A 15266-nucleotide genomic window follows, 5' to 3' on the forward strand; every position below is an offset into this window, starting at 1 on the left:
ATTCCTAGAGAGGACACATTAATCAACATTGCAAACAATCAAATCCACAAAAGTCAAAGCCGCAAATGTTGAGGGCCAAATGCATTCAGTCAAGTGGCATGGCCACACTCCTTAAATACCTCAAGGACTGGCCCAGAGAGCAGGGGACAGGTTTGTTCTCTGATGCCCCAAAGGCAAGGACCAGGTCTAGTGGTTTTATGTTACAGATGGGTAGATCTCAGCTGAACATTAGAAGGAACATCTTGATAGTGAGAACCAGTTGACAATGGCAATTGACAATGGAACCGATTCCCTGGAGAGGTGGTGGGATCTTCTTTTCTGGACGTCTTCCAAAAAAAAGACTGGATAGCTCCCTGTTGGGGTTGCATAGAATCACAGAGTTGGGAGAGTCCTCAAGGGCCATCCAGCCCAGCCCCATCCTGCCATGCAGGAAGACACAACCAAAGCACCCCAGCAAATGCCCATCTGTTTACAAACCTCCAAAGAAGGAGACTCCACCAAAATCTCTGAGGAATTTGTGTTCCACTGTCAAGCAGCCCTTACTGTGAGGAAATTCCTCCGAATGTTGAGCTGGAATCTCTTTTCCTGGAGCTTGCATCCATTGTTCCGGGTCCTATTCTCTGGAACAGCAGAAAACAAGCTTGCTCCATCTTCAACATGACACCCCTTCAAATACTCAAACAGGGCTATGATCATATCACCTCTTAACCTTCTCTTCTCCAGGCTAAACATCCCCAGCTCCCTAAGTCTCTCCTCATAAGGCTTGATGGTTTCCAGGCCCTTCACCATTTTAGTCTTCTTCCGTTGGAAGATTTTTGCATTCTCCCCCCCCCCCCCTCTTTACATAGATAGAGATTTCCTGCATGCAAACTCCTCTCTCTCTCTCTCTCTCTCTAGGGATGATGGGTTTTTTAGTCCAGGCTTGCATGAGTGAAAGAGAGAGAAACACTTTCATGAATCTGATATTGCATCTGATTTGGCCAGATGCTGCCTTTTTTCTTCCTTGGTGGAGAATGCATTTAATTATATTCCTATATATATTTTCTCCCAGGTCAGAGAACTAAAAGATGGGACCGGTGCTCTATTTCGGCCTGTGCCTCCTGGGCTGCTTGCTCTTTAACCCCACAGTGGAAGGTGAGCATTTTTAATTATTTCCTTTTGTATGGATTTATATCCTGCCTTTCTTCCGGTTGGATTTTCAAGCAAAGAGTTGCTTGTCCTTCTTTTAATCCCATGAAAGAACCAGAGAGTTAAGATATACAACTGAGTTCTAACATTAGAGCCATCCCAGCCATAATCTCAAATGAATTGATTCTCTTCCTATCCACTTGCCATGGAAATAAGGAATACAATGGTTGTACAATTCTAACTTTTGTGCTCAGCAGTAGATCTTTACGTTTTAGGATATTTTCTAGTTCTCTCTTATCTGCCCTCATATCTGAATGTATGCACTTCCACATATAATGAAAGTAAAAGGAAGAAATAATGACATTGGTGGATAAACTGATTGAGTGCTTTTGTTTTGTTTTGAGGTACCTTGGGTCATTGTTTGGGCTTTGCCAAGTTTGCTGTATATTTGGAGTGTGGGGTCATAGGTGCCCCACACAAAGCCTTTACTCATTCTGCAAAGAGATGCTTCCTTGGCCTCTTGCAGGTGCCAGGAATGCGTCTTTAGCTCTCCCTCGCTCTCCATGTCCTCCTGGTGCCCTTCGCTACAAGAACTTGTGCTATGAATTTCTTGATGACTCTGTGGGATGGCAAGAAGCAGAGGTGAGTGTGCTGGATTTTAGCCAAATGGATCCAAGAAGGACATTGCATGGTGCAATCCTGCCGAGAAGCCAGAAGAACTCACAGACCCAGGCTGCATCCGCACTACAGAAATAATCCAGTTTGATACCATTTTAACTGCTATTGCTCAATGCTATGAAATCCTGGCATTTGTAGTTTGCTGTGGCACCAGAGCTCTCTGACATAGGAAGGCTAAATAATCCACAAAATGAAAATCTCTAGAATTCAATACCATTGAGCCATGGCAGTTAAAGTGGTGTCAAACTGGATTATTCTTGCAGTGCAGATGTAGCCCCATTTAACACTATAATGTTTGGTTATAACACTATAATTGGGACTTTGATATCTGCTGGGATTTGGTTCCAGGACACACACACACATTCATGGATGCACAAGTCTCATTATATACAATGGCATATTAAAATTGCATCCCTTATATAAAATGGTAAAAACAAGGTTTGTTTTTTGGATAATGATCATTATTATTATTACTGGAATATTTTCATTTTGTAGAATGCAGAATCCATAGATAGGGAGGGCCATCTGTATTAAATGATTAATATCCTGCCTTTCCCCCAGTATGGGACTTGAGGCGGTTCACAATGTAAGTTAAAACAAAAGACAATTCCAAAACTGGATCATGCAAAAGTCTTTTTAAAACAAACAAAATTACACGAGCAAACATGTATACCAACGGCATACTCTAACAACAACAACAACAACAATAATACACTATTGTATATAATGGGACTTGAGCATCCAGGGATTTTGGTAGCCATGGAAAGGTCCATATCATTAGCCCCAAACAAAGTACAGTCAGCTCTCCATATCCATGGATTCTGTATCCACAGATTCTACCATCCATGCCTTGAAAATATTCCAAAAAGCAAATCTTGATTTTGCCATTTCATATCAGGGACACATACCATTTTACTCTGCCATTGCATTTAGAGGGACGTGGGCATCCATGGATTTTGATGCCCATGGGGGCTCCTGGAGCCAAACCCAGCCGATACCAAGGGCTCACTGTAAACTCATAATGGGAGTTACCTATGAAAATTCAGCAATTCAATGAATTGGTCTCCTCTAGTTGGGTTTAGTCAACAGGATTGGGGCCAAGATCTTATTCTGGAGCAGTTGATGATGAAAGCTAATTGACCATTTTCAGATTACAGCATAATCCAAAATCCACAAAAAGAGTGCTACCATGAAATAAATATTGTTTATTGGATTATGCTATACTTTTGCTATACAGCTACCCTTGGATAGGACTGTTTGTAGGGTAAAGAAAGCAGCCTATGGAGACTCGGGAAGCCCTCTCAAGCCCTGGCTCCTGCCAGCCAGCCAGGCTGCCACTCCTTGGCTGGGTTTCTTGTTCTCTGCTGGATCCCAGGGAGGCTGTTTGGTGCTTTGGGCCCCAGCATCTTTCCTTTGCCCACAGCCATGGACTGCAAATTGGTGGCTCTTCCAATGAGATGGGACTGAGGGGTTGCAACCTAATGAGTGATCCCTCCATCAGATCGTATTTTGTTCTTTCTCTCTCTTACTCTGCAGGATTCCTGCCGCTTTTGGAGAAAGGCTCACTTGGCTTCCATTCACTCTGCAACAGAGGAAAAGATCATTACCGATTACATCAGAAGCTCTAGCCATGCATATGATGTCTGGATAGGCCTTAAAGCCACTGCCAAACCCACAGTGAGCAAGACCATGTTTAAAGATGTTACTGGGTTCCCATTTTCTCACTCAAATGGTTCATGAATGAGAGCTTCCCTTTGGCGCATGCAATCCTGACATGGAGAACGTGGTTTTTTAAAATTAGTTTTTATTAAAGGTATTTTGCCAACATATATTAAAACAGCACATAAACAAAACAAAAAACATACACATTAAACATATTACATAAACACAATACATAATATAACACATACACATCAAAATTCCAAAAATGAACAAAGAAGATAACATTTACATTGACTTCCTTTCCTTGGGGCCATTCAGATTACCTTTTACCCCAGATCAGGAACCAGTTTTTGCATGTGAAGTTCATATTGGCCCTGAATTTATCACAAGCAAATCAGAGGCTTTCACATCAGTTCAGGGGCAAATGCCCCTTCAGCTCGGAGAAAAGGCCATCTCTTTTTTTAAAGAACGGGTTTGGTGAATATGAACTTGCCCCTGATCATGGCTGGGTGAAGTTCATGGGGGGGGGTAGTCAGAGGGTGAGCATTCCCTCCCCTTCATCAGAGGAGGAGGAGGAGGGAGCCAAAGGGTCCCAAGAGACGGAGGAGGATGAAGGAGCCGGGGGAAAGCAGGGGGCCAGGGAGGGCAATCGGGAGCAGGACCAGGAGGAGAAGGAAGGAGCCGAAGGGTGCCAGGAGAATTGGGGATGGAGGGGGAGCAGCAGGAGGAGGAGGAGGATGAAGAGCCGGGGGAGAGAAGGGAGCCATGGAGGGCAATTGGGGTAATGGAGCAGCAAGAGGTCCAGGGCAGGGCAGAGGGAGGGCACTGAACGGAGCAAGCCTCTGTCTCCCACCGGGCAGATTGCTCTTTTGTCATGTTTTTTAAAAATATTTTTGACAAACTATGTGCATAGTTTTAGCTTCAGGTAGATATATAGATAGATAGAATATTGCTGGCTGCCTGTTTTCCTTTCCCTTTCATTTCCACTTCCAGCAGCAAGGCACTTTGCAAAAGGCATTTGCAAAAGGCTTAATAATAATAATAATAATAATAATAATAATAATAATAATAATAATAATAATTTATTCAAGGCTATCAAAGTGGCTTACAGTGTGTGAATTAGACATTTCCCTGCCCTTTTGCGAACAATACAATGCGAATGTTAAAAACGTTGCTCTTTCCAGTTTGGCAAATTGATACAGAATGCTTTTGCTTCTGTCTCTAAGGAATTCAGAGGTAGATGAGGAAAAGCAATGGATGCATGGCATCCTTTTCTGGCATTCCGAGGTGAGGAATTAATTAATTAATTAATTAATTAATTATGAGGCATTCTGGGGCGGCAGGGAGAAAGGATGCAGAGATGGCATTAGATTGCATTTTGGGGCAAATGGGGCCAAGGGAAGATCCATGACCTGCAGTGACCCAAATCCCCACAACATACACACACACACACAGAGGAGGTTTTTAGGTTTGACATCCTGGGCACCTGTTGTTTTTTTAAGGGAGGGGGAAAGGGGTAAATCACCCATCATCCAGTTGGCCAATCGCTGTAAGAAATTCAGGGGAAGGGGGCCAGTTCCATCCAGGGCAAATGGGCTCCTCCTCATCTTAGAATCATAGAATCATAGAGTTGGAAGAGACACAAGGGCCCTGATCCAGTTCAACCCCCTTCTTCTGCCATGCAGGAAATCCAAATCAAAGCATCCCCGACTGATGGCCGTCCAGCCTCCATTTGAAGACCTCCAAGGAGGGAGACTCCTCCACAATCTCCGAGGAAGGAGTGTGTTCCACTGTCAAACAGCCCTTACTCTCAGGAAGTTCCTCCTAATGTTGAGCTGGAATCTCTTTTCCTGCAGCTTGCATCCATTGCTCTGGTTCCTAGTCTCTGGAGCAGCAGAAAACAAGCTTGCTCCCTCCTCATTATGACATCCCTTCAAATATTTAAACAGAGCTATCATATCACCCCTTAACCTTACTGGTTTGTCTTCCAAGTTCCATTTCTTTCTCTTCATTACTATTATACTAGTCCCTATTTCTTTTCTCATATTTCCATATTCCAAACATTTTTAATACATCTTGCTATTTTCTTTTTCCATTTATATTATTCAGTTCATCATTTTTCAAAAAAATATGATTTCTAATTGGCCACAATTTTCTTTCCAAAATTGAATTTCCTCTGTCCTTCCTTCATTCCAGTTATCTACAATCCCTTTTTTGAGCATATGCGTTAACTTATCCATGCTCAACTGATCATATCATTTAAGGGGCCAGTCTTCTATGCCAGGTATTTCTGGATCTTTCCATTTGTGAGCTTATACTAACTTTGCAGCTGTGGCCATATATAACAAAATCTTTCCTTTCCTTTTTTATGCGACATATGTAAAGTATTTAACAAAAACATTTCTGGTGTTAAAGGTATCTTTATATTCAGAATTTCCTATATAATATTATAGATATTTCTCCAAAATATTTTAGCTTTAGGGCAAGACCACCAGAAATGATAGGAGGTGCCCATTTTCTCTTCACATTTCCAACCATTCAGATCCAAATCTTTAAACATTTTAGCCAATTTCTCTGGGGTCTGATGCCAGCGGAACAACATTTTATCATCATAACTAAGCGTAAATCTTATGTTTGGTTTCCATGACTTTCCCAGTGTTTCAAATTAACAGAGTGGCCAACATTTCTAGCCCAAATTGTAATTCCTTCTTCAACGGTTTCTTGTTCAGTATTCCATTTTAATAACACCTTGCAGAGATTTTTAATTTTATGGGAATATTCTGCCATCATAATTCCCTCTAATTCAGGCTTATCAAAATTAAAACCATGTAACTTCTTGTCCATTATGTATCTTTCATGTATTTGTCTGTGAAGAAACCATTGGCATCCCACTCCTTCTTTCATTCAGTTATCCTTAGATTGGAATACAGTGTTATCAGTAGATACCTTTAAGATATCCTTATATCTCAGCCATTTTTCCTTCGGGTCTCTCCATCTTCCATATAAACCCTCATGTAATAATAATAATAATAATAATAATAATACATTTATTTGTATCCCGCTTTTCTGTTATAAAACAATCAAAGTGGCTTACATAGTTAAAGCCATCCAGTATGCAATACGTAATGCATATAATATCTCAATATCCCCCCCCCCAAAAAAAAAGAATTAAACACATTACAATTAATGTGAACAGATCTGTCTTGACAGCTTTTTAAACACTATCTAAGCTGTTCATTTGACGTGTGTTGATACCCAAAGCGGTTCCTTATCTCCCCATTTCCTTTTATGTTTAGCTCAAATCCTCATTAGGGCTTTCCTTACTTGGCAATCATAAAAATCCCTGTCTGTTTTATTTTTGTCGTACCATATATAAGCATGGAACCCGAATTCCGCATCCTCTCCTTCTAGCTTTGATACATCATCTTTCTCTAATTCTAACCATTCAGTTTTCCAATTTAGGGCACATGCTTCATGGCAGGATTTCAAATCCAGTAAATCCAAACCTCCTCTCTCTCTGTCGTCTTGAAGTGTTACCCAACTTATTCGGGGTTTCTTCCTATTCCATATAAACTTGGATAAACATTTATTCCAAGCAATAAAAGGCTTGGCATTTAAAAGAACAGGAATATTCTGAAATAGGAAGATGAGTGTTGTTAATACCATCATTTTTATGGTAGAAATCCTAGCACTGAGTTGAAGACTATATTGTTCAGGGAAGGTTCCCAGGCATTGTGTGAATGTTTATCAGATTGTTATATGACATTTTATTTTATTTGATACTTGCTGGACTTAATCTGTTGCCTCCTTATTTTATCTAATTCTATCTTGTATTATTATCTATTATTTTATATGTCTTTTGTAGAATGTGTGCCATTGGCAGGTTTCATTTTTATTGATTTTATTGTCTCTATGTACAGCGCTGTGTAAATCTACAGTGCTATATAAATAAAGTATAATAATAATTTTGTTGCAATTTATTGTTGGAAACCGCTATGATCTACACAGGAATAGCGGTATATAAATAAAAAAATTATAAAATTATTTATTAATAATAATAATAATAATAACAATAGATTCAAAGTTTTCCATTTTTCAAGATTATTTTTAATTTCATTCCATGTTTTCTCATAATTATTTGCAAAAAGTTCTGAGGTTTTTTTCCTTTTTGAGATTGTTATACTTAAATATTTCAATTTGTTATTAATTTTAAAACCAGTTTTTTCGGACAATTCTCTTCCCTCCGTTTCAGACATATTCTTAGTTAACATTATTATTTTATCCTTGTTCATTTTAAAGCCAGCGTAGGTTCCAAACTCTTTTGTCGCCTCTATCATTTGAGATACACTTCTCAATGGGTCTTCTAAAAACAAAATCAAGTCATCTGCACAAGCTTTGACTTTGTAGATTTGCCCTTTTATCTTCACCCTGCTTATTTCTTTTATTTGTCTTATTCTTCTCATTAATATCTTTCTTATCAACAAAAAGGGTAAAGGTGAATGGGATATCTGTGCCTTGTCCCCTGTGTATATTAACCGGGTTTGTTTTCTCTTGGTTAACAATCATCCATGCAGTTTGTTTTCCATAGATTCCTGCTATCCATGTTAGAAAATTACTACCACAGTTCATTTTCTAAAATGAGAAAACTCCAATGTACACAGTCAAAGGCTTTTTCGGCAGCTACACAAATCATAGCAAAGGTCTTATCAATGTGCTTATCAAAATATTCAATCATATTAAGACCTATTCTTATATTATCTTGGATTTGCCTTCCGGTAAAAAGCCTGCTTGGTCAGAGTGGATATAATCTTTTAATATCTTTTTAATCCTTTGAGCAATTAAAAGTTTATAATCACTATTAGTCAATGATATAGGTCTATAACTGCCTGGTTCCTTAGGGTCTTTCCCCTCTTTATGTATGAAAGGCCCCAAACAGACAGGCCAAAATAAAGCTGCTTCGGGTCACTTTGGAGGTATGCTATTTAAATGACACATGCATCTTAAGAGGCCAGAAGCCTAAGGACTGGAGCATGGCTTTGGTACAGCTTCTGGACTCTTTGGACGCATGCATCATTTAAACAGCATACAGTAGAGTCTCGGTTAACCGACACTTCGGATTATCCGACGTCCCATGCTTCTTCATGAGAAGCAGCATGGGACGTCGGATTGGGGACAAAAGTCCCTCGGCTCGCCTCCCCTTGCGGCTGGAAGTCCTGCCCCTTTCCCCTCGGCTGCCTACAAGCCCCAGGGGGCTTTGCGGCTGGAAGCCCCGCCCCTTCCCACCCTCCCAACCAATTAGGGAGGCCGCCGAGGGGAAAGGGGTCCCGTCCCCTTCTCCCTGCGGTTGCCTGGCAGCCCCAGGGAGAAGAGGAGGAGGCAGCCCACACCCATCCCTTCCTCCCCATGGGGGTCTGCACCCGCAGGAAGGAAGGGCCCCGCCCCATCCCCTTTTCCCCGCGCGGTGCCTGCTCCAGCGCCAGAACCCGCGGGGAGAAGTGGAGGGGGAAGTCTGGATTATCTGACATATTCGGTTATCCGACTACAAGCCGGTCCCGTTTATGTCGGATAATCAAGACTCTACTGTACTTCCAAAGTGACCCAAAGCAGCTTTATTTTGAGCTGTCTATAAGGGGTCAGAGACAACATCCTGAAGGGCTCAGATACTATTTCTTCTTAAAAGCTAAACAGAATCAGACCTGTTTACTACTTGGATGGGGGACCACCAAGAGATAGTAGGTGGTGTAGGCTATATTGAGAAGAAGGAAATGCCAAACCCCTTCTACATACTTAAGAAAGCTCTTGTGAGATTCATGGTGTTGTCACAAGTCAGCAGGGTGACTTGAAGACACACATATACACGGTCTGAGGCTGCATCTGCATTGCAGTATTAATACAGTGTGATACTGCTTTAACTGCCATAGCTCAGTGCTATGGGATTCTGGGGTTTGTGGTTTCTTGTGGTAGCAGAGCATGGAAACAGAGGCCGAGGTAATAGGGGATATCATGCATCTGAAGGGCCAGGATACTCCAGGTTGCTCCTGGAGTATCCTGGTCAGGGCAGACAAGACCAAAGTTGGCCAGTAGAATAAACACTAACAAACTGCTTGAGCAGAGCCATTGAATCAGTGGGGTTTATCTATGTCGAGCTACATTCAATAACTGAGTGAATGGGTCTACTCTACTTCAATCTTGACAATAGAATTCAGGCCAAGAAGTCTCCAATTATTTCCTCTGCCAAAGAAAATTGGGGAATGTCTAACAATATACTTTAACACCCGAAATTCACAGAACATACCATACTTTGCTATGGTATATGGCCAACAAGGCTATCCTAGATACGTTTTCTGGATGCGAATGTACCTTAACAGAAATCTCTTTCTCCCTCTCTTCTTTTCCCATCACTGAGCGCCTGGAATTCTTGAAGACCCCTTAATTCATCAAAATGTTCTTTCATCTCTCTCACAGAAGCTAGTCTGGAGATGGAGTGACAACTCCACTTACATGCCTGGATCTGCTCTCTGGGACGGGAGGAGACCCAGCAACAGCATCTCATCCTATCAGTGCATTTCACTCACCAATGTGCGGAATCCAGCAGGTGCGTATTAAGGCTCGCGGCAGACAAATTCTTGAGAGCAGAGCAGTCCTCTACTGCTTGGCGATGATGAGTGAGATGTCAGAGAGCACCCAACAGCCAGGGCGAGGTTATATGTTTTAATAGGTGTGGTTGCTCCAGGCCTTTCGCATCTTAGGACTTTTTCACACAGGGGAAATTGGAAGGTTATCCCAGGGTCAATGAGGAGTCAGTTTTCGGGATGGGAGCACATAGGTTGCCGTATGAAAAAGTCCATAGGGAACTATGTGCTGAAGAAGGAAAGATGTAGTAGCAGCTTGCTTCTTGGTTTCCCAGTCCCTCCGGTCTGAACAAGGGTGCCATCAGGGAAGTGCAGGGGGTGCAGATCACTCCTGCTAACACCTCAAAAGGGGGTTGTCACCCAGTGTGCTGATGGGAAGGGCTACTAGGTCTAGAATGTGTGTCCTCTTTTCTAAGATCCTTGGACACAATTGCTAGAGCTGAATCTCTGCTGATGCTTTGCATGCAAAAAGGAATTTCCCAGTGTTTCCCAGGAATGGTCAGGTTGCAGGGGAAGTGGAATAGATTACCTGGTTGAACTAGACAGATCCACCACCTTTGGAGGTCTTTAAGCAGAGGCTGGATGGTCCTTTGGTTGTATCTTCCTGAATGGCAGAAGAGGGTTGAACTGGGTGGCCACTGAGGTCTCTTCCAACTCTATGATTCTAAGTTCTAGTCTTCCCATCCCTGGGTTCCTTCTATTGTCAGGGAAAGCAAGAGAAAACAAGTCGCCTCACTGGGATGGGGCTTGGAGGTCCTGTTTTACAGTGGCTCCATTCTTTCTTGGAAGGGTGTTCTCAGAAGGTGGTGCTGGGGGATTCCTGTTTGACTCCTTGGCCATTGGCTTCTGGGGTCCCTCAGGGCTCAGTCCTGTCCCCTATGCTCTTTAACATCTACATGAAACCACTGGGAGAGGTCGTCCAGAGTTTTGGAGTAAGGTATCATCTATATGCTGATGATACCCAGCTCTATCACTCTTTTCCACCTAATTCCAAGAAAGCTGTTCCTGTCCTAAACCAGTGTCTGGCTGCTGTAATAGACTGGATGAGGGCAAACAAATTGAAGCTTGAACATAGGTGCTCCTGGTCAGCCGAAAGACAGATCTGGGAATAGGGATTCAGCCGGTGTTAGATGGGAGTACACCTCCCCTGAAAACTTAGGTGCATAGTTTGGGGGTACTTCTGGATTCAGCACTGAGTCTGGAAGCCCAGGTTTCAGCGGTGACCAGGAGTCCCTTTTCACAGCTAAAACTTGTGCGCCAACTTTGCCCGTTCCTGGAGAAGTCAGATCTGGCCACGGTGGTACATGCCTTAGTTACAACTCCTTTAGGAGTACTGCAATGTGCTATAGGTGGGACTACCTTTGAAAAGTGGTCAGACACTTCAGCTGGCCAAAAGAGCTGCAGCCAAGCTGTTAACGGGAGCTGGTTACAGGGAGCATACACTTCCCTTGTTGCAACAGCTCCATTGGCTGCCAGTCCATTTCCAGGCACAATTCAAAATGCTGGTTTTGACCTATAAAGCGCTATGCAGGTTAGTTCCAGATTATTTGAAGGACTGTATTTCTATTTATAAGCTCATGGGAGTGCTAAGATTGTCCATCTTCTCATTTTTGGGAGGGTAGAAACAAAGGAGACAAGACCTCCTTTCTTGGTGGCTACTCCCAGGGTCTGAAACTCCATCCCTGGAGAGGCCAGGATGGCCCCATTCCTGCTGTCCTTTTGGGGGCTGATAAAAATATTTTTGTACAATTAAGCTTTTTCAAACTGACACAAGTTGGGCTTTAAAAAGCTATTTAGATTTCAAGGTTTGCATAGCATTTTAAACATATTTTACATTTTAAACCACAGCCATTTTAACTTTTAAAATTGTTTCATTGTTTTTTAAATTTATATATTTATACATTTTGATGCTTTTGTATTATTTTAAAATTACTATATTGTTTTAAATTTTCTGATCGCTGCCTTGAATGCCTATATTGGGAGAAAGATGGAATATAAGTAAGCAAAAATAATAAAGTAACAATAATAATATATACATAAGTCGAGTTCATTATCACTATCATCCACTACCTTACAGCTACTACCAGGTGGACGTATACTCATTGCAACCGCAACTACCCATACCTTTGCAAGTACCCAGCGGCATACTAGGCGCGAGGTGGGCACCCAGCATCCCCTGGCGCATGAAGAGAAGGCCTCCTCAGTGACCAAGAGGAGAAGACTCCATCTTGCAAGACCCCTGGTTTCCTCAAAGCTGCAGAATCAAGAAGTACCCAACTCTTCTCTTATTCTGGTGGTTTTCCTTCAAATTCCAGTTGTATCATTCCTTTTCCAAAGTGCTGCTGGGTCTACTTGCCCATCATCGCTCCTTTCCTCTTTCAGAGTTTTTAAACTTTTGTGCCAGAGCAGAAACCAAGAGTCACCCCCCCCCCAACCCATTTTGCTTCTTAAGGGCCAGAGCAGAGGGGCAGGAAAAAGTGGCTCAGTCTTGGGTTTTCTGAATGTGGGTCAAAACCCTACTTTCCTCACGGCCTGCTACCAAGATGGGCCAAACACTCATGGGCTGTCCACACCTCATGGCATCAAGCTGTGCCGCATAGTTATTATTATTTTTGTTGCTTTCCCACCATGCATGTTCACCATCGCACAAGCACACCACCTGCAACCTCCAGTTAATTCCTTCTTCCCACCCAGATGCCATTCCATTGGAGGCCCACCTGTGTGACCGGCCACACAGTCGCACGGACGATGCACCATTTGCACAGTGCCTTGGTGCATTGGTGTGCCCAGTGATACATTGGCAAAACACAATCACAGAGGTTCCCCCTGCATGCTCCCTTCACCCCCCTTCACCCCATACCCCATTGCTGTACTGTCTGGTTTTTGTGTGTTATAATTACATCCATTGCATTATTTGCATTGCATTAAGGTAGAAAGACAAGATGGCCATCTGTTTGGGATGCATTTATTGAGAGTTCCTGCATGGCAGAATGGGGTTGGACTGGGTGGCCCTTGGGGGTCTCTTCCAACTCTAGGATTCTATGATTCTGTGATTGGTGACCTGCCCTGTTTGGCGAACTTTCGCATTTTTGCTTTGCCATAGTCTCACACTTGCCCTGGGCTGTTTATATGCCATGCGACGATGCACATTTTCCACCTTCAGTCGGAATATCCCAGCTTCTTTTTGCTCCAGTTTTTAGCCCCGGAGCACAGCTTCATTTCTCTTTCCACCCGTTTTCATCTCACGTGTCATCTGAACAGTCGGGCTTCAAAGCAGTTTGAAGCTGCTTTATTTGGCCAGTGCAGAGGACCCCTAAATCCTGCTCAAAGGAAATGAATCCCAACAGGGTTTTCCTCCCATCTTCCTGCTAGTTTTAAGAGCCATCTACTAGTTTAGGTTTGAAATTACTTGCCATGGGGCAAATGTAGAATCTTCTGCTGGAGAACATCCCACCTTGGACTGAAAAGGGACACATTCGGATTTTGCACAGAAAGCATACTATCTGCATTTTGCAAAGTGTGTGAGTTAGAAAGCAAGATTGGTGGCATTGTGGAAAGAGGCTGAGGTTTTCTTAAAGAAAAAAACATCCCCAAAATGCATAATCTTGGCTGTTCTTTTACATGTGGGCTTTGAAAATGGAACAGCAATAATAATAGTTATTGTTGTTGTTGTTTCTCACCCATGCCGAGTCTCCCCATGTTTGAGGGGAGAACAACAACAGAACAACAAATATACATCAATTAAAAATGCAACATCAGTGAAAACATACATTAGTTTAAAAGAACAAACATGACACATACATATTAAAACAATCTGCACTTAAAATTCATCGTCAAAATTTTACAATTTAAATAAAGAAGGCCTACGACGCACATAAGTATGTTGTGGCAGTTGACCCTCTGGCCAGCTTCTGTCTTTGTTGATGTTTCTCTTCCCCTTCACTCTGCCCCAGAATAATAAGAAATTCTTTTCTGAGCATGAATTTCTGGGAAGGTCTCCTGTGTCTTATTCAGCCAACTTGGGGTTTTGTTACTTAAATTGCAGGGGAATCCTGAGAGAGCACCCACAAATTGTATTCAATGGGGAAACTGATTTGGCTCAATAGGAAGCAGTGAGAAGGCTTTGGTAACATAAAAGGATCTGAGTGTGTCCAGAGGAGGGCGACTAAAATGGTGAAGGGTCTGGAAACCATGAAGCCCTATGAGGAACGACTTAGGAGCTGGGGATGTTTAGCCTGGAGAAAAGAAGGTTAAGAGGTGATATGAGAGCCCTGTTTAAGTATTTGAAGGGAGGTCATGTTGAGGAGGGAGCAAGCTTGTTTTCTGCTGCTCCAGAGAATAGGACACAATGGAGCAATAGATGCAAGCTGAAGGAAAAGAGATTCAATATTAGGAGGAATTAGCTGTTCAGTTTCTTTTTCCTGTGGAGTGAAGCCGCATGGTTTGGTGGCTGCAGCTTCCCTCCGCAGGAAAAAACGCTGCGCTGGACAAAACCCCAGGTATGTCCTGGGCCCATGTCTTTTTCTTTTTTGCCTGTGCTTCCCACTTCAGCTAAGAAGCTGCTAGTTGATTAAGCCCATCTGGAACAAACTCAACCCAGGCACAGCTGGCATGCCAACCTTCCCCGTTCTGCTTCAAAGACAGCCCAGCCCATCTTTACCTTCCCCTGTTAAACAACCAATATTTAGCTGCTAATAACATATATCCAAGCAGTGCAATATATATATATATATATATATAAAGAGAGAGAGAGAGAGAGAACTGTTAAAATATATTTCTATTTGTATTGAAAATGTTCAGATGTGTCAATGGTTAACTAAAGTTTAAAATGGTTCCTGTTGAAGGCCAGAAAGCCTAGGCCTGGAAGAAACAAGGGCTCAAGGACATTGGCTGAGACAAAACAGAAGCAAAATATGTTGTTGTTATGCTCTTGTGTTGCATGGTGACTTCATGGGAAAGAGGTGCGTCCACTTGGTGGGAAAGTTGATCTTTTGAGAGAACAAAGACTGATGTCACATTCAAGGTTTCTTCTTCTTCTAGCATGGACTCTGAAAGAGAATAGATGTATAGTAGTTTGCTGTGCATTGTGTAAATAATAAACCCTCATTTGAGTGAAAATCTGTGTTGAAGTTACTTTGTTCCTGAGTTCCAGAGAAGACTGTATCT

General features: G+C 42.4%; 1 protein-coding gene across 1 annotated transcript; it reads left to right on the forward strand.

The window, feature by feature from the left end:
- The first annotated feature begins 1067 nt into the window (after positions 1–1067).
- On the forward strand, positions 1068–12342 carry LOC149311520 (lithostathine-like). Its single transcript, XM_089526569.1, has 5 exons — positions 1068–1134; positions 1655–1770; positions 3343–3483; positions 9934–10063; positions 12178–12342. Exons 1-5 carry the CDS (start codon positions 1068–1070, stop codon positions 12249–12251), a joined length of 528 nt encoding a protein of 175 aa, XP_089382695.1. The 3' UTR covers positions 12252–12342.
- The last annotated feature ends 2924 nt before the right edge of the window (positions 12343–15266 follow it).

This window comes from Sceloporus occidentalis, unplaced genomic scaffold (genome assembly GCF_023333645.1).
Source record: "Sceloporus occidentalis isolate IW3139 unplaced genomic scaffold, rSceOcc1.0.p SCAF_5, whole genome shotgun sequence".
NCBI lineage: Eukaryota > Metazoa > Chordata > Lepidosauria > Squamata > Phrynosomatidae > Sceloporus > Sceloporus occidentalis.

What these genes read in the sequence shown, in the direction of transcription:
- LOC149311520 (XM_089526569.1), top strand. Translation starts at nt 1,068, where the DNA reads ATGGGACCGGTGCTCTATTTCGGCCTGTGCCTCCTGGGCTGCTTGCTC. An exon ending in TGGGATGGCAAGAAGCAGAG is followed by an intron (nt 1,771 to 3,342) that starts GTGAGTGTGCTG and finishes CTTACTCTGCAG; the next exon opens with GATTCCTGCCGCTTTTGGAG. An exon ending in CAATGTGCGGAATCCAGCAG is followed by an intron (nt 10,064 to 12,177) that starts GTGCGTATTAAG and finishes ACTACCTTACAG; the next exon opens with CTACTACCAGGTGGACGTAT.